The 23,683-nt window shown below is 45.7% G+C and overlaps 1 protein-coding gene across 2 annotated transcripts in view; it reads right to left on the reverse strand.

Moving 5' to 3' along the window:
* Positions 1 to 383: 383 nt before the first annotated feature.
* The window catches only part of tnrc18 (trinucleotide repeat containing 18), a 46,803-nt gene continuing 23,503 nt past the window's right edge, over positions 384 to 23,683 (reverse strand). For both annotated transcript variants that reach the window (XM_073495184.1, XM_073495185.1), the window contains exons 8-30: positions 22,626 to 22,772; positions 21,877 to 22,061; positions 20,841 to 21,255; positions 19,756 to 20,733; positions 19,520 to 19,665; positions 19,306 to 19,439; positions 19,037 to 19,150; positions 18,767 to 18,947; positions 18,355 to 18,670; positions 17,033 to 17,245; positions 14,232 to 14,402; positions 13,250 to 13,746; positions 12,643 to 12,777; positions 11,900 to 12,041; positions 11,698 to 11,815; positions 10,229 to 10,304; positions 9,908 to 10,016; positions 9,451 to 9,567; positions 8,463 to 8,615; positions 5,869 to 7,658; positions 5,516 to 5,752; positions 4,961 to 5,035; positions 384 to 4,210 (exon numbers count right to left, since the gene is read on the reverse strand). In XM_073495184.1, coding sequence (XP_073351285.1) covers positions 4,004 to 4,210; positions 4,961 to 5,035; positions 5,516 to 5,752; positions 5,869 to 7,658; positions 8,463 to 8,615; positions 9,451 to 9,567; positions 9,908 to 10,016; positions 10,229 to 10,304; positions 11,698 to 11,815; positions 11,900 to 12,041; positions 12,643 to 12,777; positions 13,250 to 13,746; positions 14,232 to 14,402; positions 17,033 to 17,245; positions 18,355 to 18,670; positions 18,767 to 18,947; positions 19,037 to 19,150; positions 19,306 to 19,439; positions 19,520 to 19,665; positions 19,756 to 20,733; positions 20,841 to 21,255; positions 21,877 to 22,061; positions 22,626 to 22,772 — 6,656 coding nt within the window. In that variant the 3' untranslated portion in view covers positions 384 to 4,003. The remainder of the gene's footprint in view (positions 4,211 to 4,960; positions 5,036 to 5,515; positions 5,753 to 5,868; positions 7,659 to 8,462; positions 8,616 to 9,450; positions 9,568 to 9,907; positions 10,017 to 10,228; positions 10,305 to 11,697; positions 11,816 to 11,899; positions 12,042 to 12,642; positions 12,778 to 13,249; positions 13,747 to 14,231; positions 14,403 to 17,032; positions 17,246 to 18,354; positions 18,671 to 18,766; positions 18,948 to 19,036; positions 19,151 to 19,305; positions 19,440 to 19,519; positions 19,666 to 19,755; positions 20,734 to 20,840; positions 21,256 to 21,876; positions 22,062 to 22,625; positions 22,773 to 23,683) is intronic.

Here is a 23,683-nt window from a genome sequence, read left to right on the forward strand (position 1 = left end):
GTTTCCAGTCTTCATGCTAAGCCAAGCTAACCAGCTGCTGGCTGAAGCCTCGGATGTAATGAGGAGATATGAGTCACATCGATCTTCTCATCTGACTCTTAACAAGAAAGCAAACAAGCCATTTCCCCAAAAGTCAAACTTCCTTTTAAAATATCTTTCAGTTACTTTGTGAAGATGAAACGTTAGATTAACTCAAAACGAATCAAAAAACTGTTCCTGCTTTTTCCCTCCATGACTGACAAACCAAAGAAAGGGATGAAAGGGAAACGTGAGGTATTTTAGCAGTTTAAAGGGAACACAAATGTCATCCAAAGACATCGGAAAGAGCTTAAAGAAATGAAAGAGCTTGATTTTCATGCCAGAGACTCACAGAACACCAGAGGTACAGTTCCATCTGTTTATTGATTAACTATAAAATACTGAGTTACTAAAACAATTTAAAAGAAACACTGATAAACGTGGTTGCTGTCTGTAAAAAAAAAGAAAAAAAAAACATTTCCTTACACATACAGTATAGGGTGACAGAATATATCTGGTTTCAGATTTATCTCTAAAATGTATTCTTTTTTGCATTTTTACAAGATTAGACATGTGTACAAAGTATATTCTGATAGCTTTTCTCCCCTCGACAGTGAAGGATCATTTACAAAACTTAGATGATTTTTCTATTTATTTTCAAAATAATCTTTTTTTTTCTGTAACAGGACGATAACGATACTGAAGGAACAGCAGACGAAGAACCAGCCTCCAGTCCACCTCTCTCTCTCTCTTTTACTCTCTCCCATTCTCTCTATTACTCTCTCTCCCATTCCTCTCTTTCTCTCTTTCTCTCTCTCTCTCTCTCTCTAGCAGCTAGCTCCCAGTGCCAGTCAGCAGTATTGCTTGAGAGGCGTGGACGATTGTTCAGAGAGGGGAAGCAAGGGAAGAAAAAAAAAATGACAGAAAACATGCAAAGAAAAAATAAATCACAGCAAAAACAGAATTTAAACGTCAAGCCAATGTACAACAGAAACGGTGATAAAAAGAACAAATACAAAGTCAGGCTCTTAAAATATAAGACACCAAATGAAAATGAAGGCGAAGTGGGCAAAACGTGTGTGTGTGTGTGTGTGTGTGTGTTTTGGACCCTGTTTGAAGGCCTAAGGCTGGGCTTTGGATGGAGATAGGGGGGCAAATAGAGATTGGAAGGCAATAACACACACCTTAAAGGGTTACAAAGGTGTGTGAGTGTGCGCATGTGTGTGTAATACCAGGGGATAAGAGTGTGATGTCTTATCAGTCACCCACCCTCTCACACACACACTGAAAAAAAGTGCTTTAGCAGCTCCAGGGGTAAACAAACATTCATAACGGGCACTTTAACTTGTTCACTCTGCAAACACCGGGACGACCTGTGTACCCACTACACTCCCACAGCTCAGATACCGAACCGAGATCCATTTCGGCCGACTGTCGCTCAAAACTTTTTCGTCAGGTGAGTGATCTTCGAGTGGCAGCTTGAGGAGCAGGTGGGGCTTTGAGCAGAATAGAATTTTTCTGGCATGATCGATTGAAATAATCTCAGAAAAACAGCACACTTAGTCAATCTGTACCTGGTTTCAATACTAATAGACTAGCAGCACATTTTCAAACGTTTCCTTTACTGGGTCTGGACTTTATATGTACTGAAAAGTTACTTTACTGGCAGACGTCTTTTGTCGTTATATCGGGAAAATGTTACATTGACAACGTTAACATCTTGGGACGTCTTGCAGCCGTCGCAGAGTGAGTAAAAATAATAAAGTCAGACAAATCCAGACGAAACCAACAGATCTCAAAAGAGTAGAAAATATTAAACCTATTGAATATCAACAAGACAATCTTCAGTCTCTGCAGCTAAGCAGAGAGAGGGCAACGTGGTAAGAAACGTACAAGAAAATCAACATGATAATCACAGATACATACTATATATACAGTACACCATATACTGTATACAGATACTGATACAAACTCTATACACAATAGTGTAGCTAAGTGAGTTAAGAGCTCAGGAACGGAGGGTTGTTTAAAATGTAAATCACAAAAATTCAACGTCAACAGACTGGGGGAATCTGATTACTCCTCGAGGGGCGCGGGACCTAAGTGAGATTTTGGCGCATCATCGTCATCATCATCATCATCGTCATCATCATCATAAGGCCTGGGAGAGTAAGGCCGCCCAAACGCTCACAACCCTGAGCATGACATTCAACAGTCTCACCCTTAAAAACAGTTCAAACTAGGCACGTAGAAAAAAATTCATAAGCAGCTACGAAAAAGAAGAACGAGCAAAAAAAGGACGTGGCGGCGTGTGTCTGTTCGTCTTAAGGGGCATCATGCAGATGAGAGGCAGCGAGGGCGGTGGGAGGGGGGCGGTAAATACTCTAGGAAGACGTACAAGACTCCCAGTCACAGAGTCTCCTCTGCGGCGGAGCTCATTCAAAGTGCACTCATGTCAAAGATGATTGCTGGAGGGGCGAAGTGTGTTCAAAGTAGCGGCGGAGATAGACGTCCATAAAACAGCAGAAGCAAAAGAAAAATAAAACACATCTCACAGAGGACGTTTAGAGGTTGGAAACGCTGCAGCCAAAATAAATAGCCAAACTGTGGAGGATGACTGCTAAAATTGAATTACGTTCATGATCTAATCAGTGCTGGCAGCTGCATACGGACTGTCAGTGCCGTGACCTTGATGCATCTTGGACTGACTGCAATGTTTACAACCCTGAAAACACCTAAAAAAAAAAAAAGAGAAGGAAAAATCCACCCTCTGGGACTCCTACACTGCTGATACATTGGTTTTGCTAGTTCAGTGCATTCCTGGAGTCACTGCGATCAAGTGTTGTAGTTTAATTGGTCTTACGTTTCCCAGAATGCCTGGCGACATCACCCCAGACACCTGAATCTTGTGGCTGTCGAGGTTTCTGTCTGCCTCCTCCAGGATCTATTTTTCCTCATGTTGTTGTTAGACCTTCAGGGCAAAATGGGCGAAGAACAAAATACAAGATACATGTCGATTGGAGCAGCTGTTGTTTTGTTTCATAGTGTTTTCAGGGTGGATTTTTCCTTTAAGTGAAGGAACTCAAGGATGAAAATGGCAAGTGCTTTTAATAGTACAAGATTCCTTCCTCTCTCTTCAAGCCTGAGTCTCTGAGGGAGTCAGAAGTTTTAGTTGCACGCGGACAGCTCGTCTGTCCGAGTTAGGATTGTCAAGGGGATTCGAAGGGTTAAATTAAAGGAGGGTAGACTTTAAGTGTTTTTTTTTTGTTAAGTGCTTTCTGTTGGAAGGAGTCTCTACCTCTCTCTTTCTGTGCATCTCTGTCTCTCTTTACGACTGTCTGTCGCTCCTGCTGTTCTGTAGATACATTTATATATGACTGTAACATGACTGTAACATCACCACGGCAACATCATAATCACAACGTCACATCACCGGCGTGTGTCTGTCAGGCCTCTCTCCTGTATCACCGTTCACAGTTCATTAAAGCTTCTCGACTGTTTACCTCTTTAGAAAAAAGTACTCTGACATAAATCTATTACATGAAAATAAAACACTCATATTTTCCTCTATATAACTGTGTGTGTGTGTTACATGGAGGTGAGTATTTACACGTGTCTGTGCATGTGTACGTATGTGTGTATGGAGAGTATATTTACATGTAAAAGGAGGCTGAAGTGCTCGTGTGTGTTCTGAAGCTTTCCCATGAACACGACAAGCAGCGCGTGTGTTGATGGAGTCTGTGTGTGCAAAAAGTTTCAAGAGACTCGTTCCTTCTAATACTGTCTATAGTGTCTCCAGTCTCTGTAGTAGTAGCTGTTCATGACAGTCTGGTTGAAGTGTATCATGGTATCGGAGCCTTTGAGTCACGGCTGTGAAAGATCCATCGTGAGTGAAGATCAGTGATTAGACTTGGAAAGACCTCGGGTTGCGTCCAAAGTTGGGTCATGATTTGGTTTCAGCAACTTGTTGAGTTTCTGTGTTTGTTCAGCAGATGACTGGGACTCCGTCGGTGTTGAAGATCATGCCGGTGGTGGGTTCGTAGGTGCCGGCCAGGTAGTAGAGGTCCTCGCTGTCGGCGTAGCGGCGCGTGTGGGTCATCTGCTCGTACTCCTCCACGCTTACCACCAGGCACTTGTGGCTGACCGTCTGCACGTCGTTCTCGTCGCTGTGAGACGACTGGTACAGGGCGCGCTGTGGCAGAGACACAGGTTTTATTTTCCATCTACTCTACATCGACTGTGAATGAAACACCTGCTTTTCTACCCAATCACACAGTTAACTGTGTTCAGCCCCATAAATGACAAAATGTGGCAAAACTTTATCAGCCAAGTCAAAAAATATAACAGAGTACCTCAAAATGCTAAATAGCCTCGCTACATTTACACAGCACCCTTATCCAAAGTGCTCTACAAGGTTGTTGCTGCTCATTCAGCCGTGCCCCGTACACACTCACTGCTGACACTGAGCCACCAAGCAGGGTGCTGCTCTGACCATCTGGGGCTATTTGGAAATCAGTATCTTGCCCAAGAACAGGACCAGCCAGTTTACCTGATCTTATCATCTATACATTATACTGCACACTGCTGTTGCATCACTGTATAACTGTGTAACACTAACAAAGTTAGCGAGGTAACTCCATTTAGATGTAAACAGACACCAATCTAGCTTCATAACATTATTTTCATGTCTCTTATTTTCCCCCCACAATGGGGGTAAAATAATCTTGAAATGAAGTGTTATCTGTAAGTGTGCATGATTTAATGTATCTTTTCTCATAATGTCAAACAAACAAAACAAACAACTTGACAGTCTTTTATTTTGTTTCACAAAATAAAAGTGTCTGTATTTCTACTTGAGTAAAGAATGTGTGTACGTTTGCCACCTCTGCAGAGCTGAAATACACAGGTTTAAAAAACACAAACACATTTTTTGTTTCCTCACCTCCATGAAGTCTTTCCTCTGGATAGACGAGTGCAGAGCTGCTGGCAAAGACTGACCGCACATCTGATCCCAGTTCTGGAGAGGAATAAAGTAAAAGGCTTCAAACTAATCACACACAACAATGTATTCAGTCTGACACGTTTCTTTAATGGCTATGAATTAATCATGGATACAAACTAAAAAAGTCATTATCAGCTCATGACAGTTTTTTAATGACACTCCAGCCGTACACTGTATATTGTAATGAGGAGAGAAGAGAGACAAATGATTCTTGGAAGGTTCTATTAGTTCTGAGACTGAACTCAATCATATTTCTTTTCATGAATTACATTTCCTGAAATTAAATGTGTGTCATAACACTTGAATAACACGTGAATGAGATCGTTTGTTATTCCGGCAATATAATTCAAGAAACAAAATGATCTTTAGCTGAATGAGAAATCTAAACTCTCAGATAGCAGTTCATCAAGATGCAAAGTTTTGTGATTTAACAATAACAACCAATACTCTACTAGACAATCAGCCACTTCACCATATTTTCTTCAGAACTCCTACCTTCTTGTCGGTGAGTTTCTTGCCAGGATTCGTCTCCTCTGGATGATAGAACCAGTTGACCCTGACCACCATGTTGCTGCCCCATGACTCCCACATGCTCTGGATGCGGCCGATGAAGGGCAGGTTGGGCCGGCCGGCGGAAAGGAACACAGCGCAGTCACCGATGCGGATCATCTCTCGTCCTCGAACGATGGCCTTATAGAAGAGCTTCTTAGCTTTGCCCTTCATGCCGCGTCTCTGGGGAGGTCAGAAGAGGACAGACTGGTCATGGAGGGAAATGAGGGATATGTGGACCAATACAGTGGATGTTTGACAAAATCTGACCATCATTCTTTCTACTTTTTCCTCCTCACCTGAGTAGGTTTCCCAAACCACTTCCAGAGCTGTCTAGCTGGGAGGAAAGCAGAAATCTTGGGTCTGTTCTCCACGCTGGGAAGCCTCTGCCGTTTAGCCAGCTCCTTGGTTGTGGGGAGGTGGACCCCCTCTCTCCGCTTCGGTCTCCCCACCTTCCCCTCTCCTCCGCTGGGCTTCGGCTTCGGGGGACGACCCCTTTGCCCGGAGCCCTTCCCGGTGGCTGGTTTAGCAGGTTTAGTGGGAGCAGGAGTCGGAGAGGTTGGAGGAGAGGGAGATTCTGAGGGAGGAGACAGCTCTTCTTCCTCCACTTTTACCTCTGTCTCGATCTTCACCTCCTCTTCCTCATCCTCCTCTTCTTCTTCTTCTTCTTCCTCTTCCTCTTTTGTTTCTTCTTTCAGTTTTTCCTGCACTGGAGGTGGGGAGACGGGGCCTGGTGGAGGCGTAGGGGTCCTCTCTTCATCCGAGCTGCAGGAGGAGTCATCAGTGGATGAAGAGGACGACGAAGAGGACGAGGATGAAGATGATGAGGAGGAACCAGAGCAGGATGAAGAGGAGGACGAGCAACTTGAGGTGCATTTCTTTTTCTTCTTCATCTTCCCTTTCTGTCCTTCCTCCTCGGACTCTGAGCTGCTGCTACTCTGAGATTCCTCTTTCATCTTCCGCTCCTCTCTTTTCTCCACCTCCCTCCTCTCCTCCTTTTTACCCTTCTCCTCTCTCGTATCCATCTCTTGTCCTCTTCCAGCGCTCCCACGACTCTCTGCCTTCTCCTTCGCCAGTATCGGGGCCTTGTAGTCTTTCTCTGGCGGGACGGTCTCTCTATTTGGAGCTCTGGGTTTAGCTTTAAGTGGCTTCTGACTGGCTGCTGCTGTAGCGATGGGGGTGTGATCTCGTCTGACGCCCCGACCCTCTAGCAACATCAGAGCCTTGGTCTTCTTGGTCTTGGGGGAGGTGACGCCCTCGTGGTCGAGCTTCACGAGGGGCTCAGCAGACAGGGATTTGCGCCTCACCACCGAGCCAACGTCGCTCTGCCCCTGGCTGGGCTTGGGTCTGGAGATGGTGTTGGGTCTGGAGCTGGAGGATAGCGTGTCAGACGGCATCTTCAGTTTGGGTCTGGGGGCGGATGAGGATGACAGCGAAGATGATGATGATGATGAAGGTCTGGGAGTGAGTGAAGAGCTGGGTTTACCAGCTGAAAGCCTTGAGATGGGGCTGGGGATGAGTCCAGAGCTGAGACTGGGTCTGGAGCTACTATGATGGTCTGAGGAGGATTTGGTTTTGGGCGTGGAAGCAGACGTGGGCCTGGGTGTGGATGAAGCACTTGGCTTGGGTGCAGTAGAAGACATACTGGACCTGGACATTGGCCTGTTGGCGGTGGGACTGACGCTGCTGGTATTGTCTCTTTCTCTGCGCTGGCTGTTGTAGGAGCTGAGGTTGGGCTCGCTGTACAGATCCACAGTCAGCACCTTCCCGTAGGTGGAGGGGTAGAGGGAGGGAGGAAGAGGGCGGGTGGGTTTAGAAGGGGCAGGCTGGGCTGAGCTGGACTTCCTGGGCACCGGGTTGGGAAGGGTAGGGCTGCTTGCAGGCGACGTGGTGGAGCTCTTGCGGGCCGGTTTCGGCTGAGTTCCCATTGTGGGCCGGGACGCAGGCTGGGGCTTATCCTGAGCCGCCTTCTGGACAGACGAGGTCCTGTCCTGGGGAGGCTTGGCCGGAGCCTGGGGTCTCTCTGAGGGCTGGGTGGAGGAGGATGGAGGATCAGCTTTCTCCCGGCCATCTGGGTTCATGGAGGCCTCTGAGAAAAAAAGAAAAAAGAAAAACTTTTAAAAAATGAACTTGTGCTACACTATAAATGTATTTACACTGGACATGCTGACGTTTTCATTGTGTGGCTTCATGATTTCTGTGGTCCGCAGCCTCACATGCTGAGAACGGCAGACGAATCAGCAAAGAAATTATTCTGAAATGAAAACACTGCCTTTAAAGAACTGCTTACCCAGGAGAAACAAGGCCAGCGTCAGCAAATCAGACAAGCAACATGCCATATATTACAGGACGAGTACCAGAACAACAACGAGGCTGTTTGAGCAAATTCATTAAACTGACGTGAGAGATGACAGCCGTGGTCAAAAATGGGATGTTTGATGAAAGATCTGCCTGAGCTTTGAGCTATTTTTGTTGGTTCTGTTGTTTTAAAAAGACTCATCAGAAGAGGAATGTGACAAAAGCATTTTTGGTTTTGGCCCTTTAATGGTCTCAATGATAAATATGTTGAAACAAGGACAGCAACAAACTGTACGGAAACATGTTTCTCTTCCATGATAAACACTGAGCCAAATAATGTGAAATCCACCTGGTCTTCATGATATTGTGCTCCAGTGTTTGAGGAGATGTCCTGTAGTGGTCACATGGAATGACTCAAAGAAGGAATAAAGGCAAAAGTGATGCCAGAACATAACGTACAGCACACCAGTTTTATTTTAAGCACAACCTACATCATTTTTACCTCCCATGGGAAACATAACTTTCTCTTTCTCTTCTAAATCTAACAATCTACAAAAGACTAATTATACCTGATGAAGCAGTGTGATTGGCTCACCTGGTTTGGGTTTGGGTTTGCGACCAGGTTTTCCTTTAATCTTAGGAGTGGTCTCCTCAGGCTTTGCTCCGGCCTCTTTGCCCTCCTTGCTGCACTTTCGGACTCGCCTCCTGGAGCAGCTGGCCACGAGGAGGGCAGGGGACGGCTCAGCGCCTGCACAGAAGCAAAGAGCCAGCAGGCTTTAGTGTTTATTCTGAAGAATTTAACCTTTGTGCTTCTCTTGCTTTCATCACGACTGTTGTCTGGTTACCTGCAATGTTTGAACCTCTCAACTGAGCCAAGATGATCAGCTATTTTGGAAACCATAATGTGTTTTTGAGTGTGGAAGCACCTTGCTTGCAAAAAGATAAATATTTATACCAGCTTCTGATGTGCAGAAAGCAACAAAAGCGCCCACAGAGAGAAGACCTTCATGTAACAAGATGTTTTCAGCTCTGTGCTCAATAAATATTTTCAGTTTTGTCAGGAAAGTGCTTCATGCTGTTTCTTTCCTTGTACGTGTGTTTGATGTGGACACTCATGAAGCCAGAATGAGGCTTTAGTCTTGGATAACATGTCCACTTAGGAACAACTATACATACATATAGTACATACATATAGTACACACACACACACACACACACACACACACACACACACACACACACACACACACACACACACACACACACACACACACACACACACACACACACACACACACACCAACTTAAAGAGTAGCGATGTACCGGAATAGGTTATAAGGTAGCAGCACTCTACCGGGAACACTAATGCTAAAACCATCAACACACACACACACACACACACACACACACACACACACACACACACACACACACACACACAGAGAGAGCAAAATATCCAGTAGTTGGAAGTAACTAAATATAAATACTTTGTTACTGTACTTAGGTAGGTATTTTTCAGGTATATGTACTTTGCAGACCTGTCTACCATATCTGTGTGTGTGTGTGTGTGTGTGTGTGCTCACAGTGGATCTTGTAGTCTGGCGGCAGCAGCCTGATGTGTGAGAGGGGGATGCGACCTGTGTCGCCATCGTCAAACTCCACCGTGATGAGATCATCGTTCTCGTCGATGTCTGAACTTCCTGTTTGGAAAAAAATAAATAAAACGGCCACAGGTAAACAGAACATTTGATTTTGACACTTTACAGATTTGTTTAACTGTGTCAGAACACTAAAGCAATATAGTTTCTTATTGTTCAGCGCAGTAAAGCTCACTGAATTGAATTGAACCCAGACCAGTTATGTTCCCATTACCATCAGCTCTTCAAACTAATAAACTCTGCTGCGTCGCACACTGAAGGCTCTGTTAAGATCTTTTACATTTGTTTTCTGCTGCCAGCTACAATTAAATTGTCCATGTAAGTGGATTATGAATCAAATCATGTAAGTGGTGTGTGTGTGTCTGTGTGCTTGTGTGTGTACCATTGACAACAGTGCCGGGGTAAAGGCAGCGGTACTGCTGGCTCCAGTAGGCAGCGATGCGGGTGCCCTCTGGGAGGTAGCGCACCGAGGGAGGCTTCACGTCGATGATCTGCACAGAAAGAGCGAACAACTTTTAATACGTCAACATAACACAGCAGACGCTGCCACCCTCATAGACACACACATGCATTATTTCACAGGCCAGACTTTGCACTCTCTCTTCTCTCACACTTCAGAGCGTCTCATATCTCACGTGTCACCAGAAATAGAGAGGAGAGGAGCATTAACGTAGAAGATCCATATGTGATCTAGTTTACTCACAGCCTCCTGCAGCAGTTGTTCCAAGCAGTAGATGTGTGGTCGGTTCCCTCTCTCGCCCTCCACCACAACGCTGTATCTGTGGGGAGGAAATTTGTGAAAAGGCTCTCAGTCTTTATCTTGATTCTGACTGCTCTGATGTGTAACAAGCCGGGGAACGTGTTGTCTTTTGCTAACTACCATTACAGTACTTTGGCTCAGGCTAAAATGTTGTCCAGAGCGTGGACGGACAATCCCCCCTGGAATATTAATCCCGTCTGAACACGGCTTTACTCTGTTTGTTTTCTTTTAATTGAACCACTGAGGATTTGAGCCTCAGCTAAATGACCAAAAAAAGGGATATAAATGTAGCGCTTTATGTTTTCTTGTTTGTGTATTTTTGCAGGTATAGTTTGGGGAAATGTGCTTATTTCCTTTTGTGCCAAGAGTTAGATGAGAAAATCAACACCACTTTAATGTCGCTAGCTTGGCATAAAGACTGGAAAAAGAGGGACAAAGCTAGCCTGGCTCTGCACAATGCTTACTGACTACCAGCTCCTCTAAAGCTCACCAATTAACATTTTTATATCTCCTTCATTAGCATTCATTAGTTAGGCTTTGCGTCCAGTCTCTATGCTGAGCTAAGCTAAGCTAATCAGCCACTTTAACATACAGTTGAAAAACTTATATCAATCTCCTCATTTAACTCTCAGCAAGAAAGCAGATTTCCAAAAATGAAAGACTATTCCTTTAAAAAGATGCAATATTTAAGAATTGGCCACCTGTCAAAGTCATTAATACAAATGGGGGGAACATATAACTGCCGCTAACTGTAGCTGCTGTTAGCTAGTTAGTTCAGTTAGCCGTGCAGCTAGCGGTATGGACTGTGAGCTGTGGGACCAGGGAAGTGTTGCTGTTTACACCGCTAGCACAGGAGCTTTAGACTGGGATGGGCTGGGGCTAGCTGGTTAGCATGCTAACTTCAGTAGATCTCTCTGTAAAACCACACACAGACATCATGACATTAAAACTGTTATTTCTCCACGTGGTAATTGTGCTGATTATTTAAGTTCATTTTTTAAATGTTTTCAACCTAAATTCTACAGTGTCCTTGCTGAATATTTGATCCGATAATCTGCCAGGCTGATAATCAGTTGACCAGTGGTATACAGTATACATCTTTATATCTTGTCCTCTATCTAGTCCTTGTCCATATGAAAAATAAACCAAGCTCTGAAACAGGTCACTGTGGTTTCTACCTAACAGTATTTTCTCTTCCAGTACAAATCTCTGGGGCTTCTCTGTGCACCTTTCAGCCGTGTGCAGCTGAATCAGGTGTTTCTCAAACTCAAGGACAACTAACTTTAGAGGGGAACAAAACTGGAGCATGCGGATTGATTTGCAGCTTTTACTGGTGCAAACAGACGTGTGTGTGTTTCCACAATTAACGGCTGCAGATCAATCACCGTGAAGTCGTGTTCGCGTGTACTCACATGTCAGGGGAGTGGACAGTGTTCACGTGTCCTGCGTACAGTAGCTGGTCGTCCATCGGGATCAGAACTCTGAGTCCGTCCACCAGAGAGTCTTTGTCCAGCACGCACTGCACTGGAGCTGAGCACAACAACACACGTAATCAATGAGCATGTCATTATGAACAGTGTTGGAGGCAGCGCTAGATGGCGTCTGTATACTGACCAGGTGTGTTTGACCTCTCTGACACGCTGTTGCTGCGCGGTGGGAGGAGCTCGTCTTCGCTGAAGCTGCTGTCCTGGTTGGGCTCGAAGTCTTCGTCAGCCGCCATGCTCTCCATCAGCCGGCTCACCGCTCCTCTGGAAGGCTGCACACACACACATATACACACAAGGGCTTTGATTTCAGAGCACTAATTATCCATTTAAGTGAAAAAAAAACTGCCTGAAATCTATTAGTTTAAACTCCAAAAACCCAGATGATGATGATGAAATGATCCTGCTTCTTAAGGTTAATTTGAGGCCGCCCACTAAACTACCAGGCTGACACACCACAAATTAACTTTGCAGCAACATATTACAACACTTATGCTGTTGAATACACAATCTTCGCTGCTGTTCCGCCGCCACAATGAGCTCCGCACACACACTTTAGCTGCCTTTCTTGTTTCCAAAACAAACTCGAGTTTCGAGCTGGTGGCAGATGGAGAGCAATGCAACACTTTGGCAGAAAATAGCACGATACAAGAGGTTTACTTTTTCTCTCGATAACAGAACAAAACAGTGTTAATTGTGACAGAAGCTATCAGTTTAATTCTTGCAACTTACTCATGTGTTTGTGTAACGCAGCGGAGTCAAGTGTGTATGTGTGTGCACATTTAACAACTAATAGGTTCTGGTTTTGTCCTTGCCAAGATAATTAAGTTCACATCCATAATGGCTTTGCAGCTGATCCATCATCACACTGACCTCTCTGGCCTTGGTCTTGGCTTTTGGTTGGCTCTTGCGTGACGGGCTGAGGCTCAGAGGCACAGGGCCGTCTGGGATTGGACCGCACAGGGTGGACGGGCTCACGGGCAGAGGAGAGTCCTTCAGCTTCTTTTTCTGGTTTTCAAAAGTCAAACGCACAGAGTTAAAAACATGCATATGAATGACAGCACTCACTACTGGACAGATTTACATCTTCACACACACACACACACACACACACACACACACACACACACACACACACACACACACACACACTGAGGGTGGGATGCTGCCAGGCTTCCTGCAGTTGTCCTTTCTTGTCAGCAACACGACAGAGACAGCAGGGGAGTGCTGCAGTGACTGAAGTACTGGGAAACCCTGCTGGCACTCTGACACAGGCACACACTTAAACATACACTCTCGCACACTGAGGTGTCAAGGGAGATAAAAAGGGATGTAAAGGAACCAGAGTTTTAGGCAGGAGGAGAGGAGTGAAACAGAAAAGGAAGACGAGCAAAGAAAGGAGGAGGGAAATAAAACAGTCTCTTTGTTTTTCAGGCTTGTGTCAGTTGGTGCAGAACAAGCTGATGAATTATTGACGTACTTTCACCACATCTTTCCCCTCTCTGATGGGCGGAGTAGGTTTGGGTCTGGAGGCTGGCTTCGGCGTGAGAGGTGGGGCTGAGCTGGAGGAGGAGGAGGAGGAAGAGGAGGAGGAGGAGGAGGAGCTCTGATTAGAGGAGGTGGAGGCAGCTGCAGGCGTCTGACTGGATGTGGTGGTGGTGGCATCGTGGAGGAAAATCCTCTCGCTGCGTCGTCGGGTCCAGCCCTCGTCCTCGCTGAAGCCTCCGACCCCGGAGCTGGAGGGGAGGTCGAAGCTGAATCGCCGAGGTGACCGGGGCAAGGGGCGTGGTTTGGGCAGGGGCTTGCGTTTGATTGGCAGCGCATCATCTCGCTTGGTGGGGCTGGTCTGGTCGATGCGGCGGGTTGCTGGTGGCAACAGAGGGAGCTCAGGGGCGGAGCGTTTGCCGTGCAGCAGCGAAGGGAACTTCCTCAGCCGCAAGTCCGAGCCAGAGTCGGACCACTCGCACTCTGACGACCCTGACGGAGGAGAGGAGAAGGTCACATGATGTAGAAGCACTTTACAGAAAAGGAAAAAACAGACTCCTCCTATAAACATGCAGCAAGTAATAAACTCAGGTGTTAGATTCTCTGCAATCAATAACACTGTGAACAGGACCACTGATCAATTTGAAAGTAATAAATAATTCAAGACTGAATCATTACAGGCAGCCTGATGTGACAATTAGAAATGAATGGATATTTAACTATGAATCAATAAGACAATCCTGGAGAAACACTCAGGCGGAGAACCTGGTCAACCACAAAAATTACAATTATACTGAGGAACGCTGTCAGGGGAACCTGTGACATCAGTAACAGCAGGAGAGTTTGTGCAGAGAACGAGCTTGTCCACATTTTCTTTAAATATAATAACGAACGCTTGATCACTGTTTTTCTCCACTCTCAACAAAATCCATATTCATTCTCTGTCAAACACAACTCATTTGTAGCTCTTGTCTTACCCAGAGTGCTTTGCCTGCTGCGGTGCTTGCCGTCGTGGAGAAGGCTCAGTGGCGTGGAGCTGACAGGGAGCGCGCTCGCTGCAAACCTGGCCAGCAGACCAAGCCCGCTCTCCTCACAGCCGCCGTCATCGTCCGAATCTGACTCATCCTCGTCGTCGTCCTCGGAGGTTTCTGTGTCAGAGACATGATTTTCAGGTCAGAGAGGAATGTGGCTGCGGGGCGGGTCTGGGCCAAAGGTCAAAATACTCCCTACTGTTTCTACTGATCGTGGACACAAACACTGCATCACAGAGACAATGACTTAACTGAAGAAAAACAATCTAGGTGGCACTTTCTGAAGACAAGAAACTAAATGCAACGCTGAAATAAGCCCTGTGTGAAAGGATACAGCAGCCTGGCACTTATATCTAACAGACTGTCTACACGCACACACGCACACGCACACACACAATCCCACTCCTTCACATATAGGCTGATCAGAGACAACAGTGGCGAGAGAGGAGACAGATTGTCCAAACCACTGCAGCCCGTGTTCACACTGCAATGCTGTGTAAGCAAGATACAGAAAGGAAAAACTGGGATTTACCACATACATGCATGTGACAGACACACACACAATGACACACACACACACACACACACACACACACACACAGACCATGTGAGCTGAAACTCTGACTCAGATTTCATTTATTATTTAAAAAAAAAACCTTCAGAGACTACAGTAACAGAGAGAAAAGTGAAAAACTGCACTTCTTCCTCCAGGTCTGACCGTCTGAGGCGCACACACACACACACACACAGTCACACCATAGCATACTGCAGGTTAGCTGTGTATTGCTGGTAGTAAGCAGTTAGATCCATGGCAACAGATGAGCAGGAGGAGTGTCTCCTCAGGGGTTAGTGTTAACAGTGAGGGTAGATGCACAGCACAAGATTTTTTTAGTCTTACTGACATTTTAAAATGTCAGTCAGAAAATTAACTATGTGTGTCTGCAAAGCTTTTTTTTTTTTTCTTAAAAAGTAACACCCAGGTAAAAAGAAGTGTTTTGCTGCCCTCTCTGGCTGATAGTTTCACACCTGTAACAACGACTCAGTGATGTCACGGTGCGTCACTGCAGCAAGTCAGGACGGCAAAAGCACGATTCTTAAGGGCTGTTAAGTTGCTCTAAAAACTAAAAAATAATTCTACTTGAATTGATGTGTGAGGTTTATTTAAATCAAACAAGTGTTTACATTTGTATTGACTCCAGACAAGAGCAAAATAAACTAATTAAAACTTAATTTCAAGTTGTTTTAGGAGCCAAACCAGGTGCTCATGTTGTACTGTGAATCCACGATGTGTTAACTGTAGCAGGCAGACATTACAACAGGCAGGCACCGAGAGGACAGCCCTGTGAGGCCCCTAATGTTGGCATGAGGTTTGAGTGAACATGGTTACATCCTCTGTCCCAGCATCAAGTCTTCCTTTTAACTTTTACAAGCCATCAGGAGAGGTGAGGCTGGGCGAGTAGGAGTAACCACGGCTCTCATTGATGAGCTTCAATTTGTGAGAAGAATAAAAATACAAAAAACAAAGAAATAAAAAAAAAAGGTAAAAGTTAATGTTCTGCGTGTGAAGTTCAATTTTAGCATAGCCCATGTTAGCGATCAATGAAGAATAGAGGGAGGGGCACTTCCTACTTACAGAGCAGGTGACAGGGGTGTGGCCTCAGGCAGGGCGGGGCAGAGCGGTGGCGTGAGCGCAGCCTAGCCTTAGCACAGTCAAGCTCTAGCAAGGCTTTAGCCGCAGCGTAGACTTAGCCGTAGCGAGGTAGCCTAGGCTCAAGGCTGCGCTAATCCTCGCCAAGCTTCTGTAATGTCGCAGCGGCAGCAGCAGTAGCACAAGCACATGGAACAGGCTGAGAGACACTCAAAGCATCATGGGTAGGACGGGGGGGAGGGAGGAAGGTGAGAAGACAGAGCAAGGTGTCTGAGAGAGCAACGTAAAGGGAAAAGGGTTATTTGAAGGTTTAGTAGACACAGGAGGAGCTCTATTGTCCAAATATCCCCGACGTCTAAGAGGATTGGTGCCGTGAAGACGTTTAGAATGAGAAGTGTTGCATTTATTTCCCCCACATCACCAAAACAATAGACCACATCATCAATGAACATTTAGCCTGATGTCAATTTAACTAATAATTCTAAAAAAAGAGCCAACTATTAATACTTTTGTCTTTTTATGACCAGGAAGTAAAGATATCAGATTCAGCTCTGTGTGTTCTGAACTAATGATTCAGTTTCCCAAATGTAAACCTTTTTTCGCAGGACAACTGAAGGGATATTTGACGAACAGAGCAGTCTAAAGGATGTGTGAGGTGCAGTGGCAGCTGGACAGACTGACAGAGACGGACAGACAGATGAAGCAGACACAAGGACCACAGCGCTTCGCTTTCTGTGCCAATCAAATCAACACCTTTAATAAAGCTTATAGATACCAAACTGCGATACAACTTTATGAAAAAAATCTCACAATTCACACAATTTTTCAATGTACAAATGCTACAAAACAACGGTTTGCAATCCAGGCAATAAAAAACACCATAGAAATCAGTATAAACTCTTTTTAAAAAACAAAGGCAACTTTGCAGAGAAGCCAGCAGCAAGAGAGGTAGAGATGGTCGCGCTCAAGCACAGTCTGAAAACAGCTGCCGGAGCGGAACGCAAACAAAGACACAAGCTGTGACGAGGCTCAAATTGTGACACATTTTTTGTCTGACTCAACAGCGAGGGGCGAGGAGCTGTAAGATTTGGTCAGTAACCTTGGTCGAAGGAGTCGTCAGAGGAGCTGAGGCCGGCTTCCTCCAGCAGCAGGGATAAGTGCTTGTGTTTCTTCTTCTGAGACTTCTGACTGGACAGCAGGGATGTCGGCGATGATGCGGACCGCCTCTTCCTGGTCAGGTTGCCGTGGGAACGCGTCCCTGAGAGAGGGGGCCAGCCCCCTCGAGCAGAATTGTGTTCCTCTGAATCTGAGTCTGGTGCAGAGAAAGTACAGTTAATGACCTGATGGGTTTGACCCTGTTAAACAACTGAGCACCACAACCACTCAAGAAGTAGTTGTGTATTATCACCAAGTATGTGCAGCATGCTGGTCTTAGTTTACTACTCATTCTCAGGTCAGATGAAGAAATATTCTCCATAAACAAGATAAAAGTCTGGAGTGTGAGGTAGAATACTTTTATCACTGGACTAACCTACAATTATGTTTTTAAAGGTTGAGTCTGCCGTTGTCTATATTTTCCTGAATGTCAACAAATCAAACAAAAAAACCAAAACCAACAATTTTCTAGTCCATTGCTCAATATTTTCCCACTTCCCTTCCTGCTCTGTGACCATTCGTTTTATTTTTAAAAAGGTTAAATGTTTTCCCTCAACAGCAGGGAACTGCAGTTTTTAGAAAATGTGACTACGATGTGAGGAAACTATGCATTTGTTCGGGACCATTTTCAGCGGATGAATACACATTTGGTGTTCTGGTGACTATTTATGGCATTAAGACTGAAAGTGAGACTGAGTCAAAAGAAACTAAGTATAATTTTCATTCAAAATAAAAAAAAAAGGCTCAGCTGGGCACTGTAGTTTTTAGAAAACATGATTCAAAACAGGATTCAAACGTGTACTTATGGGGGACTTTTCAGCTGTGGATGTATACTCATTTGGTGTCTGGTGAGTCATAGTGGCTCAATGATGGGTTTTTGGACAACTGCTGAGCACTACAGCAGATGAATGAGCTATATCAGGCTTTGGACACACACAAACACAGTACTGTCAAAACGATAAGTTAATTGTTGGTTTCTATCTTTTCATGGGATTTGTTGACAATAAGAAAAGTATAGTTTGACAAAATAATCCTAACATAAGTTCCACTTAATATATTGTTCTGGAAAACTAGAGAGCTGACTTTAAATTAAGATTATTTTGTCAAGCTACAATTACCAACATCTAACAAACTTTCCCGCTGTAGAGAAATGTAGTCCACTGCCAGTCTTGTCACTTTGAACGTGCATCACCTTCAACTCAGTTACTTGGAATCTATGAGCTCTCATCTGACGACATCAGCCATATAAAGCTGTTATGTACTCACTGTTGGAGCAGCTGCTGAGCTCTGATCTCATGGGAGAGAACAAAGCAGTCTTCTTCTGACCTTTCACCTTCCGGACGGTCTCCGAAACAGAAGCCTTGGCTGCCACCTTGTGCTTCCCTCCTTTAACGGACGAGTGGATGCTGCGCTCCTTCATCCTACTTTCTGAGGACTTGCCCTTCGACTTGTCTAATTTGGAGTTGGAGGAAAGTTTGCGCGATGCACCGAGTGAGCTGAGCTGCGAGAGCGAAAGGGCTCTGTCGAGGTCTGACGCCAGCTGCTCCTGCTCACACACCTGGCCGCGCTTTGCCTTCAACACCTGACATGCCACACAAACAAAAACACCTTGTTAGTCCATGACAGCAATGGCACGATACAACAGCAAAATTAAAACATGGCCTTCCAGGTGGCTTACCTCCAGAGCGTGACTGGTGGACGGCTCCTGGTCATTCCAGCTCTTCTTCTTTTTCTTCTTTTTCACCTTCACTCCTCCACTGCCAGCCTCTGTCTCCTCTTCTTCCCTGGACAGTCGGAACCTCTTCCTCTGTCCGTCCCCAGCTTCAGAGTCTTCAGAGTACTGCACCGACCTACCAACCCTGAGACATTGGAATATTTGCATTTCATGTAAAGCACATAAAACCAAAAACCACACAGAAAAACTAAAAATTGGTAAGATTTCACTCACTTTCCAGGCCTGCTGTCCAGTTTGGGAGGTGTGGTCAGGTGTTTCCTCTTCCTGGGTCGCCCTCTGCCCCGTCTGGTGAGACTCCGCCTCTCATCCTCCTGCTGCTGCCGCTCACTAACATATGCATAAAAGAGTTAAAGGTGTGTGTTTGTCTGGGGTGGAGATGTGGGAACATTATAATGCAGGTGTGTTTCAGTGTGTATTAATAGCAGCGGTGTGATTAATTAATCTTGTATGTGGTTCTTACAGCTGTGTGAGGTTACACTTACCGCTTGTCTCGCCGTCTCTGCAGCTTGCTCAGATCTCTCTGTTTCTCCTTGTACGTCTTCTGCAGCTCGGCCAGGCGAACACGGTACTCCACTTCCACTGCGTCCAACACGTCCACGGACATTTTACTGTAAAGCTGTAGATAAAAGAGAAAAGTGTCACAACGCTTCGCAAATGGACACATTTTCATCATCATCATATTTGTCTTCATCTTACCGGCTCCTCCTTCCTCTGCCTCCAGCTGTACTTCTTGTCAGGGTCCAGTGTTCTGGGCAGATCGATGTGCGACTGCTTCTCGATGGCCTCCAACAAAATCTGTCTGCTTGCTTCAAGAAGACAGTCCAGACCCTCTAACGTCAGATCTGGATGTGATGCAGAGGATATTAAAACATTAGAGGAGTATTAATCTTCATTCCCCTCCTCTCTCTTCTCAACCCCTCATGTCTACTCACCTTGCTCCAGGCTCATGTGCTCCATCTCCTGCTGGGCCATCTGGCTGAGCAGGGCCATCCCCTCCAAGGCCACCATCTCCAGAGCACCTGCACCCACTGGAGGGTTTTCTATCTGTGGTAAGAGTGTCGGGGCAGGTGGGGTGCTGGGGCGGGCCTGGGCCATCTCACTGGCGGCCAGCAGAGCGAGCATCCCTGCCATGGGATCCTCTGGACCGATGACCAGCGGGAGCGGCGAGATGGAGGTGGGAGGAGGACAATCTGGAGTTTCTGTGACACTTTCTTTCTGACCAGGAGCGAGCAGGTTGATTGGAATATCAGGCCGTTCTTGTTCACACACAGCGCTGGCTGTTTGCTCTCCTGACGCACACACTTGAGACAATTCCTGGCTGTCTGAATCTGCAGTGATACACGCTGGATATCGTTCTGGATCCTTGATCATCTCTGGTTTAGGCTCGGCCTCTAGGAGCGGAGGAGGCAGGGAGTATGCTGCCTGACAGGAGTAAGATGACACCTCCATTTTGATTTGCCCTCCTTCCTTCTCTTCCTCCCTGACTTTTTCATGTCTGTCATCTTGTTGCATCGGAGGGCTGGGGACATGCAGAGGTAGCGGTTGACGCCTTGGCTTAGGGGCTTCCCCGTCTCTATCTCTGTCCTGGCTGGGTAGCACAGGGCTGCAGCTCCGGCGAAGAGGACCCAGAGGCTGTGGTGTCATGTCAAGCTGAGGTGGCTCCACACCGGGTTCCTGCTTGAGAAAAGACCCGTTCTTTGACTGCTCTATTTTCCGTGGTTTGATGTCTGCTTCCTGCAGCCGTGAATGCAGGTGGGCTGATGGCAAAGGGGCAGCAGAGGCAGGAGAGTGGGAGTGGTGTGGTGGGACGACTTCTGTGTTTGCCGCTGTGGGTGTTGGGATATGATAGGGGGGGAAAGGTGAGCCAAATGGGGCAGTGATGGACTGGTAAGGGTAACCTGGAGGGAGATCTGTCGTTAAAAGGAAGCAGAAAATACAGAAGTTAGAGTCATGAATGTAAAGAAGACTTAGTTAACATGAGGCCGAGCAGCTCTGGTTAAGATTCCTCAGGACTCACCTGAGTAGATGCCTTGAAAGGGTGCCGAGGACGTCTTCTGTCCCCCCCTCTGCTCCCTCCGCCCCATCTCCCCCTCCTCGGCTGCCTCCTGTTTAGGCCGACGCGGCGAGGACGGGGGTGGCGAGGCCGAGCGGGGCGAAGGCGGGTGAGGCAGGGGTGTCGGTGGGTGAGACAACACTCTCTGCCCACCATCCTCTGACTTGAGGGTGGTCACAGGTGAGGGCAGCGGAGGCAGCGGGGTGAGGGAGGAGGTAGACGGGGTTGGTGAGCGAGAGGGAGGGGGAGGTTTGCGGGGGTGCAGGACAGGTGAGGGAGATGGGGAAGATATTGAGGAGGGGCAGGGCTTGGGGTCGGCGTTCCGCTTGTCTGCTTTGTCTTCCATCTCTGGCCGGTGCTCGCTGGCCTTTAAACGCTCCTGAAACACAGCAGAGGAGACGGCTTTGTATGCTGTGTGTGTCATATGACATACTTTGCTTCAGGGTATAAATATCATTGTGTGGTTGCATTGTTTAGACTTCCTTCAACGTATTCTTGTGCAGCTGCAGGATGTGCTGTGTAAGTGGCTTAGTGTTTACTGAATATGTTACACAACTTAATTTGTCATGAAAATGTGTCTCCTGGTTGTATATACCGTCATATTCAAGTCAGGTAATATTCTCTATTTTTTATTATTAATAACAAATCCCATGAACAACAATGAGCGGATCCTACTAACAAGTACTGTGTGTGTATCTGAAGTCTAATATACATGTAGCTTATTCCTCTGTTCCATAGAGCAGCGTTGCTGTCTGAAACATATTAAAAACACATAAAGGAGCCACACTGTTGCACTGGGTGACATCTTCATGAATAAAATGTGGGTTTGATTGTGTATGTATTTTGTCTCACTTCTAGTTCTACTTGCTCAATGTCATATGTGTTTGTAAAGACAGTTGTAATATGAACATAAATATCTCGTACAGCTGCAGGACTGCTTTGCTTTATTCTATGTGTAGTTACGGGAAGGTGTGCACTGAACTGCACCAAGTCCACTTACGACTAGCTGTGCGTTCCTCTGCAGCTCCAACACCTGCGCTGTGTGCTGCTGGATCATGAGCAGCTCCTGTTGCCGGAGCATCTGCTGCTGGGAGAGGAGCTGGAGCTGGGCTGCGTGCTGCAGCGAGCTGCCTGTACCGTATACCCCTGACCACACTGGGCCTCCACGCTCCAGCACATCACCTCCTGCAGAGCAATGGACGAGGGCACAGGGACCAAAGAACAAAATTAAAAAAATTAAAAACATTTAAACTTGACACTGTTTATGTAGCATTCTTTGCTTTCAGAGTTGTTGTATAAAAGTTAAAAAAAAAAATGAGCGTGTGTGGCAGAAACCCACCCTCTAATTGCAATGTTTTGTTGATATATGATATATATTTTTGATCTAAACTGTTTACTCATTACTTTTATCTAACAATTTTAATGCTTTATGCATTACTTTTTTCCCCTTTCACTTTACATAGAGGGATATCATGCATGGCAGTGCCCTCCTGTTTGTGCTGTAAATCTGCTGAAAGCAACAAACTACTGGCATACCGTCTACAATAACATATGGAAGCTGTCAATATCATTGGATATGGTTTTATTTGTTTACTGTAATTACAATCCCAACATCCGTTTCAAACTGAATGTGGTAATCCTTTATTTTTTGCCAAAATGCAACAAAATAAGAGAATAGGCAAACTAACATCATGTACCCATACTTTAGATTAAATGCACTAAAGCATACAGAGACAGCGGCTTTCATACCGTAGTGTGGCAGGTGTTCAGTGGGAATGACTATTAGCTGTCCAGACTGTGGGTCCCTGGCAAACTGGTACGGAGGGGGCATGGAGCCTGGCAGAGAGGGTGGGTAGCCTGGTGGGAGGGTCTGGTGAAGTGAGGAAGGACCCAGGCCTGAATGGGAGAGGAGGGGGACAAATGGGTGAAAGTGGAAAGAAAAAGTGTGAGAAATGTTAGAGACTGAGAAAGTAAGATGAGAGAAAAAATCTCAGCCAAGTTAAAACTAACATTTACTCAGCATCATTCTTCACCCAATATTTATACCCATATTGTAGCCATAATAGAGTTATACCAGTGAGAACACACTTAAATTTAGCTGTTTTTGAGAGACTTGATTTTTTTTTTTTGCCCTGTGTGTCTAGACAGAGCTGGCCCTTGGAGAGCTCTGTGTACACATGTGTGGTTTCCATATTTTCAGATGTGTGCACAGTTATGTTTACGCTCACATGAGTATGTGAGTCTTGATGCTGTTTTGAGGAGCAGGAATGTCCTGCAAAGATCAGGAATGTCTGAGGAACTTAACCCCTGGAGGCTGCTGCTGGACGAGCCACTCAACAGACAGTTAGACAACACCTCCCTTTTCTGCTACGCAGATGAAAACAGGCTACACAGGCGCATGTAGAATTTTGCAAGCACGCCACGTGCTGGTGTTGAACTGATTTAGACTCTTAAGTCTACAGCACCACGTTAGATAAAAGGGCAAGAGCTGCTGCTCCATGTAATACACTGAAAACTACTGTAATACTAATGCTTTGTGTTGCATGCTGATGTACCTTTTCATGCATGTCGAAAACTAGATTTTATAATGTTGAAGCTGAAGCTAATACAAAGGTGTGTTGCCATACTACAAGCAATAAGCACTTTTTTTCATAAGCGGCTAATCTGCCAATTCGTTTCTCGATTAATTGTTCATTACACTCGTTACTTTTCTCCTGATACAAGCTATAAAACATAGCCATTATATGAAATGTGTGTCAGAAGGAATGTTAAGAATTTGGGGAACATCTAAACATGTGCTTGTAGCA

Source organism: Pagrus major, chromosome 23 (assembly GCF_040436345.1).
Source record: "Pagrus major chromosome 23, Pma_NU_1.0".
NCBI lineage: Eukaryota > Metazoa > Chordata > Actinopteri > Spariformes > Sparidae > Pagrus > Pagrus major.